This window comes from Geotrypetes seraphini, chromosome 3, assembly GCF_902459505.1.
Source record: "Geotrypetes seraphini chromosome 3, aGeoSer1.1, whole genome shotgun sequence".
Taxonomy (NCBI): Eukaryota; Metazoa; Chordata; class Amphibia; order Gymnophiona; family Dermophiidae; genus Geotrypetes; species Geotrypetes seraphini.
Window position 1 is genome coordinate 412,880,685 of NC_047086.1, and position 24,630 is coordinate 412,905,314.

At 45.4% G+C, this 24,630-nt stretch overlaps 1 protein-coding gene across 2 annotated transcripts in view; it reads left to right on the forward strand.

Annotated features, from left to right (window-relative positions):
* PEX6 (peroxisomal biogenesis factor 6) overlaps positions 1-24,630 on the forward strand; it is a 369,373-nt gene that overhangs the window by 63,129 nt on the left and 281,614 nt on the right. For both annotated transcript variants that reach the window (XR_004538689.1, XM_033936158.1), the window contains exons 4-5: positions 1,608-1,710; positions 21,447-21,583. Coding sequence is in view for 1 of the 2 variants with exons in the window: in XM_033936158.1 (XP_033792049.1) it covers positions 1,608-1,710; positions 21,447-21,583 (240 nt within the window). In the remaining variant the exon portion in view is untranslated. The remainder of the gene's footprint in view (positions 1-1,607; positions 1,711-21,446; positions 21,584-24,630) is intronic.

Genomic DNA, 24,630 nt, shown 5'->3' on the forward strand with positions numbered 1-24,630 from the left:
TTCACTTCTAGAATTAGATACTTCTTAAATTTAGTAAAAATATTCTGGCACAAGTGTCAAACTTTAAAAAAGGAAGTCATATTGAGCATTGGAAAATAATAACTAATAAAAATAGTACACATTTAATTTTCCCCACCACCAAATTTCCCCGTCCTGCCCCACCAGGCTACTTTTTCATGCCACCCGGCTGGAAAAAATTTCTGGGGAGAATACTGGAGTATGTAGCTCTAACCACTGCACCACACTCTCCTCCGATAGGGTAAACAATAGACATACCAAGAAAGCTTGAGGATATGATAACTAAAATACAGATAACTAGACTTATCAGGACGAACATAGTACACAAAACTGGTAATGTGCATGTAAATAAGTAGAATGTAAATGAACATAATACACATATGCGTGATATTAATGTATAAATATGTAATATAAGTGTTATATAGGGTGAAGATAATACTCGGACTGGAAAAGTGTCACGAGTGGAGTGCCGCAGGATTCGGTGCTTGGGCCTGTGCTCTTCAACATATTTATAAACGACCTGGAAATTGGAACGATGAGTGAGGTGATTAAATTTGCAGACGATATGAAGTTATTCAGAGTAGTGAAGACGCAGGAGGATTGCGAAGACCTGCAACAGGACATAAACACGCTTGAGAAATGGGCCACGACATGGCAAATGAAGTTTAACGTGTATAAGTGTAAGGTGATACATGTCGGTAAGAAAAATCTTGTACACGAATACAGGATGTCTGGTGCAGTACCCGGAAAGACCCCCCTGGAAAGAGACAAATGCAGCGAACAGGGCAAACAGAATGCTTGGAATGATTAAGAAGGGGATCACAAACAGATCGGAGAAGGTTATCATGCCGCTGTACCAGTGCCGGAATACTGCGTCCAACACTGGTCGTCGTATTTGAAGGAGGACATAGTACTACTTGACAGGGTCCAGAGAAGAGCGACTAAAATGGTTAAGGGGCTGGAGGAGTTGCTGTACAGTGAGAGATTAGAGAAACTGGGCCTCTTCTCCCTTGAAAAGAGGAGACTGAGAGGGGACATGATTGAAATGTTCAAGATAATGGAGGGAATAGACTTAGTAGATAAAGACAGGTTGTTCACCCTCTCCAAGGTAGGGAGAATGAGAGGGCACTCTCTAAAGTTAAAGGGGGATAGATTCCGTACAAACTTAAGGAAGTTCTTTTTTACCCAGAAAGTGGTGAAAAACTGCCCACTCGAAGAACCCTCCCCCCTAAGCACTTCCTCAAAATGAACCCACATGTTTATCCCATTTTTTCTTAAAATCGAGCACGTTGTTGGCCTCAACTACCTGAAGTGGAAGATCATTCCAACGATCAACCACTCTTTCAGTGAAGAAATACTTCTTAATGTCACCATGAAATCTCCCACCCTTGATTTTTAACGGATGCCCTCTTGTTGCCGTAGGTCCTGTAAGGAAAAGGATGTCTTCCACCTCAATACGGCCAGTAACATATTGAGGTGGAAGAAGACATCCTTTTCCTTACAGGACCTATGGCAACAAGAGGGCATCCGTTAAAAATGGTCTAGTCTTGGTTCTATTCTGTTGACCACATTCAACTCTTTCTTTTCAGATGTCCTGATATCTTCTTTAAAGTGAAAAAAATTATTGGACTTGTACAAGTGAAGCAGTGTGTTGGATACTTGGCAGATACAGAAAATACTATCCTCTATCAGGTAAGAGACAGGAGAAAATGGGGTAGCACATGAAGAAATTAGTATTTTGGTTTTTCTTGTTTAATTACCGACATCTACTTGAACCCAAGGCAATGGATGGTGATGTGACCTACCCAAGATCTCAAGGAGAATCAGTTGGAGGATTTGAATCCTAGCCATGAGCTCAGGTTTAACCATTAGGCTTCTATACTACAGCAAGTAGCAGTGGCAGTGAGGACCTTTCGAACCTGTGAATCCTATTAATGGGCTAAGTAGGGCTCCTGTTCAAGTTGTTTGGGATTAGTTGGGTTATTGCACTGATGGAGAACTGTTGTATTTGGGCTATAGGGGTCTTGTTACTATTATGATTATTTTTATAAATCCTTATTGTAAGATAGATGAGTGCTGAGTTGGTTGGGCTATTAGATGGATGCCAGGAATGGTTATAATAAGCAGTAGTGTTTTGACTTCTAGGCCTTGCTGTGTTTACAAATACTTGACTATATGAAAAGGGGGATTGGGACTTGTATACCATCTTTTTGTAGCTATACAACCACACTCAAAGCGGTTTACATACAGGTACTTCAAGCATTTTCCCTATCTGTCCTGGTGGGCTCACAGTCTACCTAATGTATCTGGGCAGTGAAGGATTAAGTGAGTTGCCCAGGGTCACAGGGAGCAGTGCGGGGTTTGAAGAACGCCACAGATGGTTATAGGTTATGTTATTTTAAATGGAAAGATCAATAATAAAGAAAATGTCCAGCCATACCAACAACTAATCTTTACACTTTCTTCTCTTTTAGATCTTCTGTGTTTGTTTTAATTCTTGTAATTTTATTTATTGTTGTGATACCTCTTGTACTGGTTATTTGGCTAAGTGGAATATTAATTCCAAATGAAATTAGATCCTGCAGTCCCATATTCTTTCAGCAGGAGGTGTTGGAAATGGTGTAATAGCACTGGCAGTCTTCAGTTTCCCTGCTTCATTGCACATGTACAGCAATCAGAAAGAGTAGTAGCAGTTGGGTACATAAGAGATCTATAGCCCTGGTTTTTCTTTTCAATAGAAGGTTATTCAGGGAGTAACTTATAACTGTAGGTATGAGTAGAAAGTATGTGCACAACTTTTGCAGAGTTTACTGGATTTCTTCATATAAAAGTATATGCATACTTCTGTTGTGAAGATTACTCCAGAGAAAGTACACATTTTGTGTACGAGTACACCTGCTTTATCCCAGGACAAGCAGGCAGCATATTCTCACATGTGGGTGACGTCATCTACGGAGCCCCAGCGCGGACAGCTTTTCAAGCAAACTTGATTGAAGTTTCAAGTTTGCTACACTGCACCACGCATGTGCATGCCTTCTTGCCCACTAGAGGGCGCATCCCACCTCGTGGTCCTCAGTTCAGTTTTTTCCGCGGAGCCAGAAGCCCTGTGGAATTTGAGCTCTGATATTTTTGCCTTCTGTCGCCGCGTCCGGTGTTTTTTTCTTCGGTCGTGGTACTTGCTTTCTCTTTCTTTTAATTTTCTACGTCTTTGAATCAAAAAAAAAAAAAAAAAAAAGTTTTTCCGTCGGCTCCGGGGGCTCCCGTGAGCCGCGACTCGGCCTCCTTGTCGGTCGGTTCGATTTTCATGTCCCGTCCCTTGACGGGTTTCAAAAAGTGCACCCGGTGTGAGCAGTTACTATCCATCACTGACCCCCACCAGTGGTGCTTGCTCTGCCTTGGACCCGAGCATCTGACTGATTCCTGCGATCGGTGCTCCACTTTTCAGGCCAGAGTGCTCCGTCAACGCCGCGCCAGGATGGCAGAGCTTTTCGCAGTTGACTCCGCGCCCGGGAAGGCCTCGACGTCGGCCCCGGCCTTGACCTCGGCGCCTTCGGCTTCGCCGCGTCCCTCGACCTCGAAGCCGACGCCTGCGACCAAACCTGCCTCGGGTAAGTCCTCTTTTCCATCCCCGACTCCAGGGTCATCGAAGAAGCCATCCTCGAGCTCCTCTGCGGCGGGTGGGTCGTCCTCGGCCCCGCCAAGGACTCCGGCCACTAATGCCCCGAGGGAATACTCGAGACCGAGGTCGCCCTCCAGGGAGCATCCCCCGGCCTCGGACCTGCCTACCATGGTCGGGATTCCGGCGTTCCAGGACCTGCTCCGAGCATTGATTTCCTCGGAGCTGTCTGGCGCCCTCGAACAACTGCAGCGGGCTGCGACCTCGACTACTTTGACCTCGGGGGCACCGACCTTGGCGACCTCGGTCTCGACTCCCTCGGTCCCGGGTACCGGGGCACCACCGACCTCGACCTCGGCCTCGGGGGCCCCGCCTGAGAGCAGCGTACGGCCCCGGGACAAGGTACGCAGAGTGAGACGGATTTCCTCCTCCTCCTCCTCGAGGTCCTCCCGGGGTTCCTTGCCCTTGGGCCAGCCTCGGGCGAGGCATTGCCCGAGGAAGCCTAAGCGTTCGCGAGGCTCTCCTCGGCGACGTGGTTGCTCCTCGCCGCTCGGGGGCGAGGCCTTGCGGGTCTCGGAGCTTCGCCTCGATAACCCGAGGATTCTCCGTTCCCCTGCGAGAGGGGGTTCTCGTGACTCCTCGCCGAGGAAAAGGGGGCGTGCCTCGGTCCCTCGGACACCTGGGACGTCTCCCAGGGGTTCTTCGAGGCGGAGACGTTCCCCGACCCCCTCGAGACCATTAGATCTGGCCTCATGGGGCTCGGGGTCCAGTAGGGAGCCACGATATTCTCACGAGGCTTCCCCCTTCTGTTCGGCGGAGAGGTCGAGAACTCCCTCGCCGCCTGCCAGACCGTCCTCCTTCTCCAGCTTTGTGCAGGACATGGCGCGTGCCTTAGGTCTGGACCTCATGGCTGGATCTCAATATACTAAAGAGTTCCTCGAGGAGCAGGACCTTCCCACTCCCCCAAGGGAATCCCCTCGGCTGCCCTTGAATAAGGTCCTTCATCAGACCTTACTTAAGAACCTGACTTCACCTCTTACAGTCACAGCGGTGCCGTCTAAGACAGGACGATTCCACCCAAGGGTTTTGAGAAGGCTCAACTCTCCCACCAGTCCCTACTGGTCGAGTCTGCGCTCAAAAAGACGCAACCCTCCCGAGTTTCTGCGGCGGTCCCGCCCGGCAGGGAGGGTCGGACCCTTGACAAGTTTGGTCGTCGCCTCTATGCGAATTCCTTCATGGCAACCAGGATTTTAAATTATGCCTTTACCTTTTCATCCTATCTGCGTGGCATGGTAAAGGATCTGCCCCAATATCGTGAAGCCTTGCCGGACTCCCGCAAGGAAGGGTTCGACAGGTTTATGTCCAACCTGTCTCAATTGCGTTTGTACCTTTTTCATGCGGTGTACGATACGTTTGAGCTGGTATCGAGGGTGTCGGCTTTTGCGGTAGCTATGCGCCGGTTGGCGTGGCTACGCACCCTCGATATGGACCCAAACCTGCAAGAACGCCTTGCGGACTTACCTTGCGTGGGGTCCGAATTATTTGATGAATCCCTGGAGGCGGCGACCAAACGGCTCTCGAAACAGGAGCGCTCGTTGGCCTCCTTGGTCCGTCCGAAACCTCGAGCCACGCCGCAGAAACCTTTCCGGCCTCCCCCGAGGCGGTACCCTCAAAAGTCGACCCCGGCTTTTTCTAGGCCACCGCCTCGGCGCCCCCCTCGACAGGGCAGAGGGGGACAAACCAAAACTCCAGCGCAGGGTCCTGCCAAGCCAGCGCCGTCCTTTTGACGGGCTAGGCGGATGGGGCCGGCCCCCCTCCGCGATCGCGCCGGACCCCCTTCCCATAGGGGGTCGACTCCGGTCCTTTTACGCGGACTGGACCGAGATAACATCCGACGCTTGGGTGCTCCGGACCGTCTCCGAGGGCTATTCTCTCAACTTTTGCTCTGCGCCGCCGGAACAGTCACCGGGGGCTTGCCCATACAATCGGACCCAGCTCCCCATCCTCATGGCCGAGGCCAGGGCCTTATTGAGGCTTCGGGCGGTGGAACCTGTACCCCCGACCAGCGGGGGCGGGGGTTTTACTCCCGTTACTTTTTGGTCCCAAAAAAGACCGGGGACTTGCGTCCCATTCTAGACCTCAGGAAGCTCAACAAGTTCCTGGTCCGGGAGAGGTTCCGGATGTTGTCACTTCCGATATTGTATCCTCTCTTGGAGGACGGGTACTGGATGTGCTCCCTGGACCTGAAGGAAGCGTACACCCATGTTCCGGTGCATCCCGCCTTCTGCAAATTCTTACGGTTCCAGGTAGGCGAGCTACACCTGCAGTACAGGGTCCTCCCCTTCGGCCTGGCTTCGTCCCCTCGAGTCTTCACGAAGTGTATGGTGGTAGTCGCTGCAGCCCTGAGGTCTCGGGGGCTTCAGGTCTTCCCTTACCTGGACGATTGGCTGATCAAGGCCCCGACCAGGGAAGGAGTTATCTCAGCGACCCTACAGTCTATCGCCTTCCTTCAACGACTAGGGTTCGAGGTGAACTTTCCCAAGTCACAGTTATACCCGACCCAATCACTTCAGTTTATAGGCGCAGTGCTGGACACTGTTCGCCTCCGTTCATTCCTCCCTCCTCCTCGGTTGGAGGCTCTGGTTCGGTTGGGCCGCCTGATCTCTCAGTTACCGGTGGTGTCGGCTCAGCGCATGATGATGCTTCTGGGCCACATGGCTTCTACGGTCCACGTCACTCCGTTCGCCAGACTGCACATGAGAATTCCTCAGTGGACTCTGGCCTCTCAGTGGCGCCAGGAGTGCGATCCTGTCTCTTCTTGCATAACGGTGACTCCTTCTTTGAGACGCTCGCTCCGTTGGTGGACCGACTCTTCGAATCTTTCCGGGGGTTTGCTCTTTCTCGTCCCTCCACATCGCAAGGTTCTGACCACGGACTCCTCGGAGTACGCGTGGGGGGCCCACCTCGACGGTCTGCGGACCCAGGGCCTGTGGTCGGCGGAGGACCGACGCTGTCACATCAATGTGTTGGAGCTTCGCGCCATCTTTCTGGCGGCTCGAGCATTCTGCCACCTGCTCCGTGATCAGGTAGTCCTCGTGCGAACGGACAACCAGGTGGCCATGTATTATGTGAACAAGCAAGGTGGGACAGGCTCTTGGTCCCTTTGCCGGGAAGCTCTGCGCCTTTGGAAATGGGCGATCTCCCAGAACATCTTCCTACAGGCGGTCTATATCCAGGGGGAACAGAACTGCTTGGCAGACAAACTCAGTCGGCTTCTCCAGCCGCACGAGTGGTCACTCAACTCCAGAGTCCTGCGCGAGGTCTTCGACCGCTGGGGGACTCCACAGGTGGATCTGTTTGCCTCCCCGGAGACTCGCAAACTACCCCTGTATTGTTCTCGGATGTACTCCCCGGACCGTCTAGAAGTGGATGCCTTTCTTCTCGACTGGGGAGGGAGGTTCCTTTATGCGTTTCCTCCTTTTCCCCTGATCTTGAGGATGTTGGTTCGTCTCAAATCATCCAGAGCCACTATGATTCTCATTGCGCCTCGGTGGCCTCGTCAACACTGGTTCTCCCTGTTTCTTCAACTCAGTATTAGGGAGCCTCTGCTTCTACCTGTGTTTCCCTCTCTGCTATCTCAGAGTCGGGGTTCGCTGTTGCATCCCAATCTTCAGTCGTTACACCTGACAGCTTGGTTCCTTTCCCCTTGACTTCGGTTCGGGTTTCTCAGTCGGTGCGGGAAGTTTTGGAAGCCTCGCGCAAGGTCTCGACCAGGCTTTGTTATTCCCAGAAATGGACCAGGTTTTCCTCCTGGTGTTCCTCGCGTCATCTGGATCCGGATTCGGTCCCGGTGTCTTCGGTACTGGACTATTTGTTACATTTGTCTAATTCCGGCCTGAAGACGACATCTGTCCGGGTACATCTCAGTGCCATTTCGGCTTTCCATCGGCACTTGGATGGACGTTCTCTTTCGCTTCATCCTCTGGTGACGCGTTTCATGAAGGGTCTAATCAATGTTTGTCCCCCTCTGAAGCCTCCTCCTGTCGTTTGGGATTTGAATGTTGTCTTAGCTCAACTGATGAAACCTCCCTTTGAGCCTATCGACAAGTCTCTCCTGAAATTTCTTACTTGGAAGGTGGTATTTCTGATTGCTCTCACATCTGCTCGACGGATTAGTGAGTTGCAAGCTTTGGTTGCGGATCCGCCTTTCACTGTGTTCCATCATGACAAGGTGGTTCTCCGCACCCATCCTAAATTTTTACCTAAAGTTGTGTCTGATTTCCACCTCAATCAGTCCATTGTCCTTCCTGTGTTCTTTCCTAAGCCCCACTCCCATCCTGGCGAGACGGCGCTCCACACGCTTGACTGTAAGAGGGCGTTGGCTTTTTATCTCCAACGTACCAGGTCTCATAGGAAGGTTCCTCAATAGTTTTTGTCCTTTGATCCTAATCGTTTAGGACATCCTGTTTCCAAGCGCACCTTGTCCAACTGGTTGGCTGCTTGTATTTCTTTTTGCTACGCTCAGGCTGGTCTTACCCTCCCGGGTCGAGTCACGGGGCATAAGGTCCGGGCGATGGCAGCTTCGGTTGCTTTCCTCCGATCTACTCCTATGGAGGACATATGTAAAGCTGCTACTTGGTCTTCGGTTCATACGTTCACCTCCCACTACTGTCTGGACACTTTGTCCAGAAGCGACGGCCGGTTTGGCCAGTCGGTGTTACGTAATCTGTTTTCCTAAATTGCCATCCTCCCACCTGCCCTTTTTTGGTTGGCTTGGAGGTCACCCACATGTGAGAATATGCTGCCTGCTTGTCCTGGGATAAAGCACAGTTACTTTCCGTAACAGGTGTTATCCAGGGACAGCAGGCAGATATTCTCACAACCCGCCCGCCTCCCAGGGGATGGCTTCTTTGCTAGTTATGGAACTGAGGACCACGAGGTGGGATGCGCCCTCTAGTGGGCAAGAAGGCATGCACATGCGTGGTGCAGTGTAGCAAACTTGAAACTTCAATCAAGTTTGCTTGAAAAGCTGTCCGCGCTGGGGCTCCGTAGATGACGTCACCCACATGTGAGAATATCTGCCTGCTGTCCCTGGATAACACCTGTTACGGAAAGTAACTGTGCTTTTTGGCATGCATAGATTTTTATAGTTAACTAGCTGATGCCCCGGCGTTGCACGGGTATTTAATTATAGCAATAACACTGTAAATGGATTCAAATAAAGATACTTTATAGTGGTGAATGAAATTATTTTTTTACAGCTTAATAAAAAGTACAATATTCAAATTATAATGTGAAATATTTGACAAAATGAATACAATACAACTAACGCAAAACGTGATTATAAACAACAATTTTAGTTTCACCTCCTGGAGCAAGAACATATAAATTATTGGGTGAACCCACCCTTGAGCAAGCAACATAAAGTTGTGGGCCGCGAGACCCCCAGAACATATCACCCCAGGTAGTGAGGGATCTGCATACCAAGTTTCGTTCAAATCGGTCAAGCCGTTTTTTAGTTACTGTGAGAATGGCAGCTTTTTACATATTTTCCATTGACATGATTGGGTGAAATCTGATTTTCTGTTTGTAGCTCCGCCCACGTGTGCAGGTGGGCCGCGAGACCCCCAAAACATATCACCCCAGGTAGTGAGGGATCTGCATACCAAGTTTCATTTAAATCGGTCAAGCCGTTTTTGAATTACTGTGAGAATGGCAGCTTTTTAAATTTTTTCCATTAACATGAATGGGTGAAATCTGATTTTCTGTTTGTAGCTCCGCCCACGTGTGCAGGTGGGCCGCGAGACCCCCAGAACATATCACCCCAGGTAGTGAGGGATCTGCATACCAAGTTTCGTTCAAATCGGTCAAGCCGTTTTTGAATTACAGTGAGAATGGCAGCTTTTTACATTTTTTCCATTGACATGAATGGGTGAAATCTGATTTTCTGTTTGTAGCTCCGCCCACGTGTGCAGGTGGGCCGCGAGACCCCCAGAACATATCAACCCAGGTAGTGAGGGATCTGCATACCAAGTTTCGTTCAAATCGGTCAAGCCGTTTTTGAATTACAGTGAGAATGGCAGCTTTTTACATTTTTTCCATTGACATGAATGGGTGAAATCTGATTTTCTGTTTGTAGCTCCGCCCACGTGTGCAGGTGGGCCTCGAGACCCCCAGAACATATCACTCCAGGTAGTGAGGGATCTGCATACCAAGTTTCGTTCAAATCGGTCAAGCCGTTTTTGAATTACTGTGAGAATGGCAGCTTTTTAAATTTTTTCCATTGACATGAATGGGTGAAATCTGATTTTCTGTTTGTAGCTCCGCCCACGTGTGCAGGTGGGCCGCGAGACCCCCAGAACATATCACCCCAGGTAGTGAGGGATCTGCATACCAAGTTTCGTTCAAATCGGTCAAGCCGTGTTTGAATTACTGTGAGAATGGCAGCTTTTTACATTTTTTCCATTGACATGAATGGGTGAAATCTGATTTTCTGCTTGTAGCTCCGCCCACGTGTGCAGGTGGGCCGCGAGACCCCCAGAACATATCATCCCAGGTAGTGAGGGATCTGCATACCAAGTTTCGTTCAAATCGGTCAAGCCGTTTTTGCGTGATCGCGGCACATACACACATACATACCTCCGATTTTATATATATATATATATATATATATAGATTTACATACAGTCATTTGAAATAATTTGGACATCCCATGAAATATTCAGTTATTTCTTAAGAAATGTTCACACATTGATGTCAAATCTTTTTTAATTTATCTCTGGAAAAGAAAGCGATGTAATTGCAGGTAAACAATAAAAATTTTCCTTGATTTACTCATGAAGCAAAAGATATCCATACATGTGTATTCTAACTGAGGAATAAATTAGGACACCCTCACATATCCCCAAACCGCCGCCATTTTTACTTGCATAAAGTTGTGGTCAAGATCAACGGCGTTTTCACTACTAGATAGGAAAATATTTATAGAATACCCATATGATATGCAAAGATGTTTTATGTATGAGAGCTTTATATTATACTGTATTTGGTTATGTGTGCTCTGTTAATCTAGATGTGTTTCCTTATAAGAACCCAGCCTTGAAAAAGCATTTGTCGTGAAACATGTTTGCACAAGCAGTCCCTAACAGTGACCACAAAACTAAAGCTAAGACTTTAAGATTAAGAATAAAATAAGATATAATTATTTATTAAGCTATTATTATAGTATTTAAAACTTACTAAATTATTGAATATGAATTCTTTTCAGTGTTAAACATTTGTGCGCATATACAACTAATGCTTATCTTTGAAGCTTTAATTCTCACCAAAGAAAGGTCGGGTCCAAGATGAAACAGGATAGCTTCTGTTGCAAAAAACATGCACTTTCAAATTATAAAAAACAAAACAAAAAAAACCCTACACATTAGAGATATTTGAATCTGAAAAACAATGAAAATTTGCATAAATGCATAAAGCTGTATTTTTTGAATGGTCATATTTTCAGCTTCACTTCACTGTAAAGGCTCATATTGCAAATCTTGGAAGTACCTCATAGTTGTACCCTCAGCTGACTTACCTACCAGCAGCACTATGGAGCCAAACTTTGCCAAAAATTTTCGTTCATGAATTTTTTTGCCTACTTTGCTCACTTGTAGAAATGGAAGCACATTCGCAAAAGATTTCAAACTTGGCACAGAATCTTGCCCCAAGGTATTGTACCAAACTGAAAAATTTCAGATTCCTAGGTAGTTTCCTTTTGCCGCAGTGCTTAAGCAAAGTTGGCGTTTTAGGCCACACGAGGCATGGGAGTGGATCGATTTCTTTTGTTCAACCACCCCTAGCTCCTGACAAAATTGAGATAGATTCCAAAAATTTTGCAGAGTTTCATTTGAGACCCTAGACAACACCCCTGTAAAATTTGTTTGGATTTCAAGGGGGTCGAGCGTGGGCTTCTGGTCCACTTGACATGGAATGACCCGTCTGTAAGAAAATTAAAGTTGAAGCCTGCAACACGACAATGAACATAAGCAGTGCCTCTGCTGGGTCAGACCAGAGGTCCATCATGCCCAGCAGTCCGCTCACGGCGGCCCATCAGGTCCAGGACCTCTATCTATCCCCTTCTATCCCCTTTTCCTTCAGGAAATTATCTAATCCCTTCTTGAACCCCAATACCATACTCTGTCCTATCACACCCTCTGGAAGCGCATTCCAGGTGTCCACCACCCTCTGGGTAAAGAAGAACTTCCTAGCATTGGTTCTGAATCTGTCCCCTCTTAACTTTTCCGAATGCCCTCTTGTTTTTGTAGTTTTTGAAAATTTGAAGAATCTGTCCCTCTCCACTTTCCCTATGCCCTTCATGATCTTGTAAGTCTCTATCATGTCCCCTCTAAGTATCCGCTTTTCTAGGGAAAAGAGCCCCAGTTTCTCTAATCTTTCAGCATATGAAAGGTTTTCCATACCCTTTATCAAACGTGTCGCTCTTTTCTGAACCCTCTTGAGTATCATCATATCCTTCTTAAGGTACGGTGACCAATATTGGACGCAGTACTCCAGATGCGGGCGCACCATCGCCCGATATAACAGCAGGATAACTTCTTTTGTTCTGGTTGTAATTCCTTTCTTGATAGTACCTAGCATTCTATTCGCCTTCTTAGAGGCCGCTGCGCACTGTGCCGACGGCTTCATTGTCTTGTCCATTATTACCCCCAAGTCCTTTTCTTGGGTACTTTCACCCATTACCAGCCCTCCTATCGTATAGCTGTACCTCGGGTTTCTGTGTTCTACATGCAAGATTTTACATTTATCTACATTGAACTTCATCTGCCATCTCGTCGCTCACTCTCCTAGTTTGTTCAGGTCCCTTTGTAAATCTTCGCAGTCCTCTTTATTCCTAACTCCACTAAATAGTTTGGTGTCGTTTGCGAATTTTTTACTTCGCACTTCGTCCCTGTTTCTAGATCATTTCTAAATACATTGAATAGCAGCGGTCCGAGTACCGACCCCTGCGGAACACCACTCGTGACCCTCCTCCAGTCCGAGTAGTGGCCCTTCACTGCTACCCTTTGCTTTCTACCCACCAACCAATTTTTGATCCATCTGTGTATGTCTCCTTCCACCCCATGGTTCTTCAGTTTCCGTAGTAATTGTTCATGGAGTACCTTGTCAAAGGCTTTTTGGCAATCTAAGTATACAATGTCTATGGGGTCCCCTTTATCCATCCGTTTGTTTATTCCTTTGAAGAAGTGCAATAAGTTCATTAGGCACGATCTTCCCTTGCAGAAGCCATGTTGGCTTGTTTTCATCAGTTTATTCCTTTTTAGATGCTCATCGATGCTTTCTTTTATCAGCGCTTCCGCCATCTTCCCCGGAATCGAAGTCAAACTTACTGGTCTGTAGTTCCCCGGGTCAGTTCTCGATCCTTTCTTAAAGATGGGCATAACATTAGCTATCCTCCGGGATCACGTCTGTTTTCAGAGATAGATTACAGATCTGCTGTAGTAGTTCCGCTATTTCCTCCTTTAGTTCTTTCAATACCCTAGGGTGGATTCCGTCCGGGGCCGGAGATTTGTCAGTTTTTAATCTATCTATCTGCTTGTATACGTTCTAAAGGCTTATCTCCATGGATGTTAATTTTTCTGCTTGCTCTCCTTTGAAGATTTTTTCAGGTTCCGGCACGTTGGATGTGTCCTCTTTTGTAAATACTAACGAAAAGAACATGTTTAGCCTATCCGCTACTTCTTTTTCCTCCTTCATCACTCCTTTCCTATCTCCGTCGTTCAGCGGTCCCACCTCCTCCCTTGCCGGCTGCTTCCCTTTAACATATCTGAAGAATGGTTTGAAATTTTGTGCTTCCCTGGCTAGCCTATCTTCATATTCTCTTTTTGCTCTTCTAACCATGAGGTGACATTTTTATCGATGCTTCCTGTGTTCTTTCCAGTTCTCCCTGGTTTTGTCCTTTTTCCATTTCCGGAATGAATGTTTCTTATCTCCTATCACTTTCTTCACTTCTTTAGTTATCCACACCGGGTCCTTTATTCGGCTCTTTTTGCATCCTTTTCTAAATCTGGGGATATATAGATTATCCCAGGACAAGCAGGCAGGTATTCTTACTAATGGGTGACGTGATCCAATGGAGCCCCGATGCGGACGCTTCACAAGCAGTCTTGCTTGAAGAAAACTCGAAGTTTCGAGTCGCCCGCACCGCGCATGCGCGAGTGCCTTCCCGCCCAGACCAGGGCACGTCTCCTCAGTTCTTACTTTTCCGCGGAGCCGAGAAGTCCGCCTTCGACTCTCTGCGCAAAGTTTTCTTCACTTGTGCCTTCTAAGTCCGCGGTTTTGGTTTTATTTGATCTTAATCACTGATTTTCGTCGTGTTTTATTTTTTTTAAAAAAATTTCTTCGTTCCGTTCGACCAGGCAGGCCACGTGGCCGCAGCCCCGCGGCTTCGATCTTGCGGCGGAGCTTTTTCGGCCTATGTCCCGGCCTATCACCGGTTTTAAAAAGTGTGACAAGTGCCAGCGCGCGATTTCGTTAACGGACCCTCATCGACGCTGTGTTCGGTGTCTCGGGCCTGAGCATCTCCCGAAATCATGCCGGCCTTGCTCTACACTCACCACATGTGCTTTCAAGCGCCATTGCATTTTGTGGGAATCACTGTTCATGGAGTCCTCGACGGAGCCGTCGACCATGAAGGGACCTTCGCCTTCGACATCATCCGCAACTCCACAGCCTACCACCTCTGTGGCGCCAAGTCTCATCAAGCCTGCCTCGTTCGTCCCGGCTCAGATTCCGGTGCCTGCTGCGATGCCTTCCTCAACCTCCTCAGGTCAGGTAGCTCAGCAGCCCATTCCCCCCAGTAGTGTTGAAAGCGACCAAGGCCTCAAAGTCCAAGCACTCACATGCTGCTCCGAGGGAGTGCGAGGCCCGTGCAGGTGGTCCCATTTCAGATGCGGATTCATCCTTGCCGGCCTCGTTCCAGACCATGCTACAGAAGCAATTCATCGAGCTCTTTACCACAATGGGGCCTCAGCTTCTTTCCCAAATCCAGCCTGGGCACGTGGAGGCCTCCCGCGAGGTCGAGCCCCCTCCAGTGCCTCAGCGGGGAACACACTCTCAACAGGGAGCAGAGTCTCTGCGAGTGTCTGGTCTGGCAACAATGCATGCATCGCAAGGAGCAGTCTTTGCCCATGCCTCCATTGGAACCGATGCAAGGAGCAGAGTCTTTGCGAGTGCCTCCATTGGAGCCGATTCACTCGATGCAAGGAGCAGAGTCTTTAAGAGTGCCTCCATTGGAACCGATCACCCCGATGGGGTTTGAGCCTTTACGGCAACCACCCCTGCTTCGATCGACCGCTTCCAGCCCCATCCACTATCTGGGGGCCTCAGCGAAGACCTACTTGCCTCGCCCATCGAGGCAGATCTCTCAACACAGTCCGCATCACCAATCGAGGCACTCCTCGAGGCACTCGTCCAGGCAGGCCTCGCCTCATCGGAAGCAAGCATACCTGGAGTATTCACCACCGATCACTACTCCTCCACTGATGCCGGAGCTCGAGGACACAATGGGATCTCTCTCACTGTCTCGATCCCTGTCCCCAATGGATCCGGAGGCCTCGACCTCTTCGAGCCCGTCTCGAGGCCCTGCAACGGCCGACCAACTGTCCTTCTCCTCGTTCCTTCGACAGATGGCTGATGACATGGACATCCCCCCTGAATACAGGGTCCAAATTCTCGAAAGAATACCTGGAGACTATGCGCCTCCCTCAACCACCGGCAGAGTCCCTAAAGCTTCCCTTACACAAGCTATTGGACCAGACCTTTGCACGGTGCCTCGAGACACCTTATTCGATCCCCGCAGTGCCGGGTAAGTTGGACACTAGATACCGCACTGTTCATCGTAAGGGGTTTGACGGCTCTCAGCTCTCCCACCAGTCCCTGCTAGTGGAGTCCTCACTGAAGTGGTCCCATCCCTCCCAGGTCTATGCCTCCGTCCCACCTGATAGAGAGGGAAAGACCGTGGACTGGTTCGGCAGGAGAGTCTACCAGAACTCCATGATGGCCTTGAGAGTTCTGAATTACAACTTCCACTTCACAACATATTTGGCCGCAATTTTTTTAGTCTTTCTTCATACATGAGATCCTTGAGCCCCAAGACCATCCTGGTGGCCGTTTGCTGAACCGACTCGATCCTCAGCACGTCCTTTCGGTAGTGTGGTCTCCAAAACTGAACACAGTACTCCAAGTGAGGCCTCACCATGGCTCTGTACAACGGCATCATAACTTCAGGTACCTCTGCGGATACACCCCATCATTTGTCTTGCCCTGGAGGAAGCCTTCTCCACTTGATTGGCAACCTTCATGTCCTCACTAATGATCACCCCTAGGTCGCGTTCCGCCGTGGTCCTAACCAAGGTCTCGCCATTTAGTACATAAGTTCTACGTGGGTTTCTCTTACCCAGGTGCATTATCTTGCATTTTTTAGCATTGAAGCCTAGCTGCCAAGTATTTGACCATTGTTCCAGCAGCAGCAGCAGTAGGTCGTGTGCCATATTACCAGGTAATATGCTTTGCCTACTATGTTGCAAAGTTTGGCGTCGTCGGCGAATAGTGATACCCTTCCTCCGAGTCCTTGTGTCATATCTCTTATGAATAAGTTAAATAGAATTGGGCCCAGGACCGAGCCCTGCGGCACTCCACTGATCACGTCCAATGCTTCGGATGGGGTACCATTCACCACCACCTTCTGAATTCTACCGCTCAGCCAATCCCCAACCCATGTAGTTAGAGTGTCTCCTAATCCTATCGATTGTGATTTGTAAAACTGCCACTTGGTCCTCGGTTCATACCTTCACTTCTCACTATTGCCTGGATACTTTCTCCAGACAGGATGGACAGTTTGGCCAAACAGTATTACAAAATTTATTCTCCTAAGTTGCCAACTCTCCCACCATCCCACTATGGTTAGCTTGGAGGTCACCCATTAGTGAGAATACCTGCCTGCTTGTCCTGGGATAAAGCAATGTTACTTACCATAACAGTTGTTATCCAGGGACATCAGGCAGCTATTCTCACGTCCCACCCACCTCCCCTGGGTTGGCTTCTCTGCTAGATATCTGAACAGGTACGTTAGATAGATTGTGAGCCCACCGGGACAGAGAGGGAAAATGCTTGAGTACCTGATTGTAAAACCGCTTAGATAACCTTGATAGGCGGTATATAAAATCCTAATAAACTTGAAACTTGAACTGAGGAGACGCGCCCTGGTCTGGGCAGGAAGGCACTCGCGCATGCACGGTGCGGGCGACTCGAAACTTTGAGTTTTCTTCAAGCAAGATTGCTTGTGAAGCGTCCGCATCGGGGCTCCGTTGGATCACGTCGCCCATTAGTGAGAATAGCTGCCTGCTGTCCCTGGATAACAATTGTTACGGTAAGTAACATTGCTTTTTGTGCCTCGCTCACCGTGTCCTTGAATAAAGACCAGGCTTGCTTTACAGTCTGCGATTTCTTTGAGCTGTTCCTAAGTTTCTTCCTTACCATTACTCTCATCGCTTCGTTGTTTCCTTTCTTGAAGTTAAAGGTTGTCGCTGTGGTTCTCTTTCCCTTCGATATTCCTATTTCAACTTTGAACTTGATCATATTGTGATCGTTGTTTCCCAACGATCCCACTACTTCCACTTCCTTTGCAGGTCCTCTTAGCCCATTAAGGATTAGATGCAGAGTGGCATTCCCTCTCGTCAGTTCTCTGACAAGCTGCTCCATGAAGCAGTCCTGTATAGCCTCCAGGAATCCGGTCTCCCTAGCGCATTTTGAGTTTCCAAGACTGCAGTCTATCCCGGGGTAGTTGAAGTCTCCCAAAACAATCGTGTTACCGCTTTTGCAGTCTCACTTCATCTCGGCTTTCATTTTTTCATCGTTTGCTTCGGTTTGCCTAGGTTTCTTTTGCTCTCGCTCCTGGGAGGCAGATCACTAGTCGATCCTCTCTCCCTCCTGCTATGTGGTTATCTACTTGCCTTAGGATTGAGTCTCCCACTAGGATTGCAGACTTTCCCTTCTTCAGTTTTTGCTCCGGTCGCAGGTCTATGTCCTCGGTGTGCTTCATTGCTTCTTCTAGGCATCGGCAAGACCTTGCCTCCCCTTCCTGCGGGATTCCTCTGTATGTTTCTTCCTTGGCATCACCTTCCTCTTGTTCTCCATTCCATGTGGGTGTATCTTCATCTTTCTTCTGATGTTCCTGTTCTTCCACCCTCCTCCTGTAGGCCTCAATGAACTCCTCGAGCTCTTTGACTTCTTCCTCAATGTGTCTCTCTCTCATGAAGTCTTCAGCTGTCCTGATTGGATCTTCTGTGATGTAAAGTAGAGAATGACACGGTGACAAAATTCATTACCGTTCCCGTCCCCGTGGATAACTGCGTGAAATAATCCCATGTCATTTTCTAGTGTCTATTTCAACCTCGGTCCTTCTACACCAGCATTCTTCAAAGCAAAGCTTGTGGGTCAGTGGTTGTGCCCAATTATACTCTGATTCTTCCCTCTCTCCTTAAAGAATGACATGAAGATGGTTTCCCGCAGTTATCCGCGGGGACGGGAACGGTGATGAATTTTATCACCTTGTCATTCTCTAATGTAAAGTCCTTCCAGTTCTTGTATCCTGTCCTTCAGTTGCCTAACTTCCTTCTTCAAGCTTTTCAGCTCCTGACACCGACCGCATACATATGACTGCCTCCCCGAGGGGAGTTAATCATACATATGGCAGACTCTGCAGAACACTGGAGAGCTCATCTTCTGGATTCCCTCTGCTTCCATTGCTATGCGCCTTTTTGGAGTACTTTCTAGTATTGCACTGGTACCTTTTTGCTTGTGTGAGTGTGTGTTCTCTTCTGTGCCTGCTGCTTGCTACTTCTCTATTCTCTCTGCATCTGCTCTGGCTTTCCTCTGCGTCTGCTGCGGTTGCTCTTCTGCTTCTTGTGCAGTGACTCGCCCCTATTTAAGGCCCTTCGCAAAGGCGCTCTCGCTAAGGCGAGTGCCTTTTACACTCACCTTCATTCGCTGAATGGCTGAGTGCCATTTGCTCCACCCCTTTTAAGGCGGAGCTCTGAGGTCCGACGTCGGAGGGGTGGGCGGAGCTACCTATCGCTGCTGCCCCTCACTCTGCTCCTCCTGGCTACTCTTCCTCTCCTCTCCCCTGCCTCCCGACTCTCTGACCCAAAACAAATTTATTTATTTAATTTGTTTTCTATCCCGTTGTCCTCAAAGAGCGCAGAACGTGTTATTGGTTAAACATACACAATATCAGTACAAGATTACAATGCAAATTTTCATCCTAGTTGGCACATATTAGGTGTAGTTATCTTTATGTGACATAGACTGGTTCAGTTACCAATATATAGTTCTTTGTAGTCCATGGGTCAAGGGCAGGGGGTCAGATGAAGAGGTATGTTTTTATTGTTCTTCTGAAATTGAGGAGACCTTCAAGAGATCTGATCTGTGATGGCAGGCGATTCCAGTGGCTTGGTATGAAGTGGGAGTGGGACCGTTTGGCAGTTTGTAGTTGAAGGGCACAACCAGGAGATGTTTTGAGGTGTATTTCATCCTAGGAGAAGCAGTACCAATTTGACACATATAGAGGAAATTTAGCCATCACATAGCCCGGTGCCATGTCATGAATGCTAGCATCAGGCCCTTGAAGACACAATGTTTAGCTAAAGGTTGCCAGTGAGCTGACACTAGAGCCTGGGAGATAGAATTATGGGCATGGAGGTTTTTTAGAAGCCTGATCGCCGTGTTTTGAACACACTGGAGCCGTTGTACATTCTTTGCTGTGAGACCATTGAATAGCGCATTGCAGTAATCCATACGGGAGAGCACTAGGGCATAGAGTATTTGGGCAAAGTCAGACTCTGAAAAGTAGTTCCTTATTTTTCGGAGTTGTCGCAGGTTGTAAAATGAGGAAGATACCACCTGAGAGATATGGTCGGAGAGTGGCAGGTTGCAGTCAAGGAGTATTCCTAGGCTGTGCACTTGATCTTTTGCAGTTAGAGTAGTTGAGTCCCAGCACATAGGGCGGTTATGGCTCCTTGTTTGTCGATGAAGGAGAGTAATTGGTTTAACACTGTTTTCTCCAGGGTCTTGGAGATGAAGGGTCTGTATGATAAGGATTTCCTGTGGGGAAGGTGACAGAGATCACCATATCTACCCTGGCCTGTGATGACTGGTATGGGGGAATACATGCTAATAAGGAGAGCAATTGGCATTAAATAGGACAACACATACCAGTAAATCCACCAAGGACTGGCTGAAAACTAAGAAATGGAGAATCCTGGAGTGGCTGAGTCAAAGCCCTGATCTTAATCCCAATGAGCATTTCTAGTAATTCTTCATTACGGAATCTGGGCTCCTTCCAACTATTGCAAAAGCACCTGAAAACTAGGGTATTCACAAAAATGTAATGCTCTTTCCCCCTATACTCAACCTCCAACCCCATTACACTGTTCCTTCCTATATTAAGCTCTTGTAAACCGTGCCAAACTCTATAATTATGGAGAGGATGCAGTATATAAACTTAAGGTTTAATTTAGTTTAGTTTAGAGATGCTGTAGAGTGATTTGAAACGGGCTGTATTTGTAAGAAACCCTTCAAACATCTCACAGCTAAAAAAATTCTGCATTGAGGAGTAGGCCAAACTTTCCTCAGACTGATGTCAGAGACTAGTAGATGGCTACAAGAAGCATCTCGCTGCAGTTATTTCAGCCAAAGGGGGTAACACTAGTTTTTAGGGTGTCCTAATTTATTCCTCAGTTAAAATACACATTTTTGTGGATATCTTTTGTTTCATGAGTAAATCAAGGAAAATTTTTGTTTACCTGCAATTACATCATCACTTTCTATTCCAGAAATACATTTTAAAAAAAATTCTGACATTGATATGTGCACATTTCGTAAGAAAGAACTGAATATTTCATGTGGTATCCTAATTTTTTCACATGACTGTAGATATGATTTTGATTTTGTATATGTGTACATAGAAATATTTAGAACTCTACTCTGGGAAATTCCTATGCTCAGCGTGGGTAAGTGTGTACTAATTAATTTTTACCAGATTTTTAGCATTGTCTTCCCCTCCTTTCATTTTTTCCTTACTCGTTTCCTTTACTGTCAAAATATTGTATTTCTTCCCTCATTTTCCCTTAGGGTCTGTTTTGTTTGTTGGTTGGCCTATGTTAATGAGGTCGTCTCCCTGTAATGAGAATTGTATTGTTTTTAAACTTGTTCATCGCTTTGTATTATGATTAAGTGATCCATCAAATTTTATTAAAACTTGAAAACTTACCAGAGTGATTGCAGAATTGGTCTGTCGGACAGTTATTGTATGTATGTATCACCCTTCAAACCAAAGCAGTTTACAGCAATCTATAAATAAAACACAAAGGCTCTAAAACAGAAGGAGGTCTTGATATCACTTCTCCTTCCATCTGGAAGGCCTGCTGAAGGAACCACATACTTAAGGACTTTAGAATCGGGGAAAAATAGGGAGTTCAAAAATGCAGACGGGAGTGGCGAGAGAGAATGAGCATTTCTAGTAATTCTTCATTACATTATTATTGTTTATTGAAAGCTTCTATACTGCTACCAATGACTGGGTGAGTCAATTCGGAGCGGTTTACATGAGCTTCTACTACAGAGTCAGTGTTTTTGTGTTGGTTTTCGGTATAGCACTGCTTTGGTTTAGGTGTATTTAGGCATTGTGGTGTGGTACATTTATATCTCTCTTGCATTTAGTCTTTTTGTGCAGTAATCAAATGTTTTTCTCTTGAAGGTTGGCTCCACTAACGGTTACATTCCCTCCTTCCCATCCCCGAGTGGCCATGTTTTTTGGAGCAGTTTGTCTCCTGCTGGACTCTCTGTAACAGTAGAAGAAGTCTGCAGTATTCTCCATCCTCATGTACAAGATGGGTAAGACTTCTTACAACTGATTCACACTTATTGGCCCTTTGAAATCAGAGGTTTATGGCAGGAAGAGCTTGAAATCCTAATTATAGACTCATGGGTGAAGTTGCTGCTTCCCTGGTCTCTGACATACCTTTTTAAAAAAAAATTTATTTATTTATTTTTAAATTCTTTATTCATTTTTACATATTACAACAAGTGTATAAGAAAAATCAAGTTTCTTTTTTTTTTTTAATTTTTATTTATAAAATTTTCATTCTTACAATAAATAAATAGCATAATATTTAGTTTATAATAATTATAGTTGTATGTACAATATCATATCATATATATTGAATCCCTTTCCCCTGTTATTTGTTTTTTCATTTTTCCTCATATTAATTTCTATATTTCCCTCCCTAACCCTATATTATTATTATCAATGTGTTAAGATATCTGATCTTTAGAATATTTTGTCAACGGATCCCATATTTTCTTAAAATTTTTTATATTTACTTGTTGTAATGCCAATATTTTCTCCATTTTGTATATGTGACACACCGAGTTCCACCAGAATGTATAATTTAGCTTGGTATAATCCTTCCAATTTTGTGTGATTTGCTGCATGGCAACTCCTGTCAATATTAAAAGCAATTTGTTATTGTTTGCTGATATTGGACTTTGTGTTCTCATTGCAGTACCAAATAATATGGTATCATATGAGAGACCAATATGATTTTCTAGTAATATGTTAATTTGGGGCCAAATTAAATTCCAATAGGCTTTTATGCAAGGACAAAAAAAAATTAAATGATCTAATGTCCCTACTTCTATTTTACAATGCCAGCATCTATTAGATCTAGTATTATCTATTTTTTGCAAGCGCGTCGGGGTCCATAACACTCTATGTAATAAAAATATCCATGTTTGACTCATAGATGCTGACTTTGTTAATCTTAATCTCCAGGACCAGAATCTTGGCCATTGAGATGCAGAAATTGTCTGTCCAATCTCAATGCTCCAAATATCCCTAAGTCCAGTTTTCTTTTTTTTATTTAGAAATCCATATATTAATTTATACCATTTTGCGGCTTGGTGTCCCAAGAAATCCGCCTGGAAACATAAAACTTGCAAACTATATTGGGTATTAAGATCTTTCCATTCAGGGAACCCTACCTGAATGGCTTGCTTCAATTGCATCCATTTAAAATATTGTGTTTTATTTAGTCCAAATTTATTTTGCAATTGTGAAAAACTAAGCAAGGAACCTTCTGATATGACATCATTCAGTGTTCTTATTCCTGCATTTATCCATTGTTTCCAGACGATTTTAAATCCGCCAATTCTGATCCTGGAGTTTACCCATATTGATTGATTTAGAGATTTAGCTATTGGTTCTGGTGATAGGTTACTTATGTATCTCAATGTTTTCCAAGTATCTAAAAAGATTCTGTTATCTTTATATCTCCTAGGCATTGTTATGGTAATTAGATGTTCTGGATATAAAGGGAACAGGAGCTGCCATTCTAAATACAGCCAATCTGGTACATTTTCCATGAGATCTGGGAGGATCCAATACATACCCTGTCTTAAAATATAGGCTTGATGATGCCTATAAAAATTTGGAAAATTTACCCCCCCTTCCACAATTGGTCTTTGTAATGATACTAAAGCGATTCTTGGTCTTTTCCCAAACCAAACAAATTTTGTAAGAATATTGTTAAGTTTTTTATAAAATGACCCCTGAAAAAATATTGGTATCATACTCATTTGATAACAAACCACAGGCAATACCATCATTTTAATTGTTTGAATTCTTCCCCACCAAGAAAGATGTAATGGATTCCATTGCTCACACATTTCTGTTATTTTTTTCACTAAAAGTTTTTCATTCTCTTTGACTGTGTCTTCTATTGTATTTTTGATCATAATTCCTAAGTATTTTATTCCATCTTCTTTCCAAATAAATGAATATGGGTCAAATAGTCCTTTCGTACAATGAACATTAATTGGGAGGACTTCAGATTTGCTCCAATTAATTTTATATCCAGAAAAAGTGCCGAATTTCTCTAATAAATTAAGTATACATGGAATAGTAGTATCCGGTTCTCTTAAATATAATAAAATATCATATGCCCTTTGTCTCCATTACTTTTTGATATTGTCTTAGAACCTTTATTAATTGCAATAAATAAGACTAAGGAGATAAAGGGAATCACGAAAAATCAAGTTTCAAGTTTATTTATTATTTGATTAATCGCCTATTCCAAATTCTAAGCGATGTACAAATTGGTAAAATACATTATCTAAAATATACATAAAATAGACCTACATAATTAACAAGGGGATAAGTCACAAAAAAAACCAAAACTAATTAAGTTAAGACATGAATACAATAGGGAAGGTAGGATAGAAATACAATCTTTAGAAAGGAAAGAGTCAACAATTAAAGGTTAAACACAACAGGAATGGTAGGACAAATAAATAAGCAAGATAAAAGTAAACAAAAGAGCAATTAGCGAAAGAGCAAATTAACATTTCAATTAAGTATTGAACGCATCTTTAAAAAGAAAGCTCTTAAGTTGGCTCTTAAATTTTTCCAAATTCTTCTCCTCTCTTAAGTATAGCGGGAGTGAATTCCAAGTCTGAGGCGCAGTAACAGTAAAAATAAATTGCCTACGAGTATTGATAATTTTAAGAGAGGGGATGACCAGCAAGAGTTGGACATTTGATCTCAGAAGTTTGGGAGAATTATAAGGTATCAATGCTTTATAAATAAAAGCTGGAGTTTTATATAATAGAGATTTAAATGTAAGTAAAGATAATTTATATAGAATACGATGGGAGACCGGAAGCCAATGTGCATTTTGAAGTAAAGGAGTTACATGGTCAAACTTCTTTGCTCCCATAATTAATTTGATAGAGGCATTCTGGATTATCTGTAATCTTCTAATTTCTTTATGAGCCATTCTCTTGAATCATTCGAACTTATAAATATACACTTGATTAACTTTCATATATCATTAAAAATATAACTTTTCAGCAATACCTATATTCTATAATATTTTGAATAT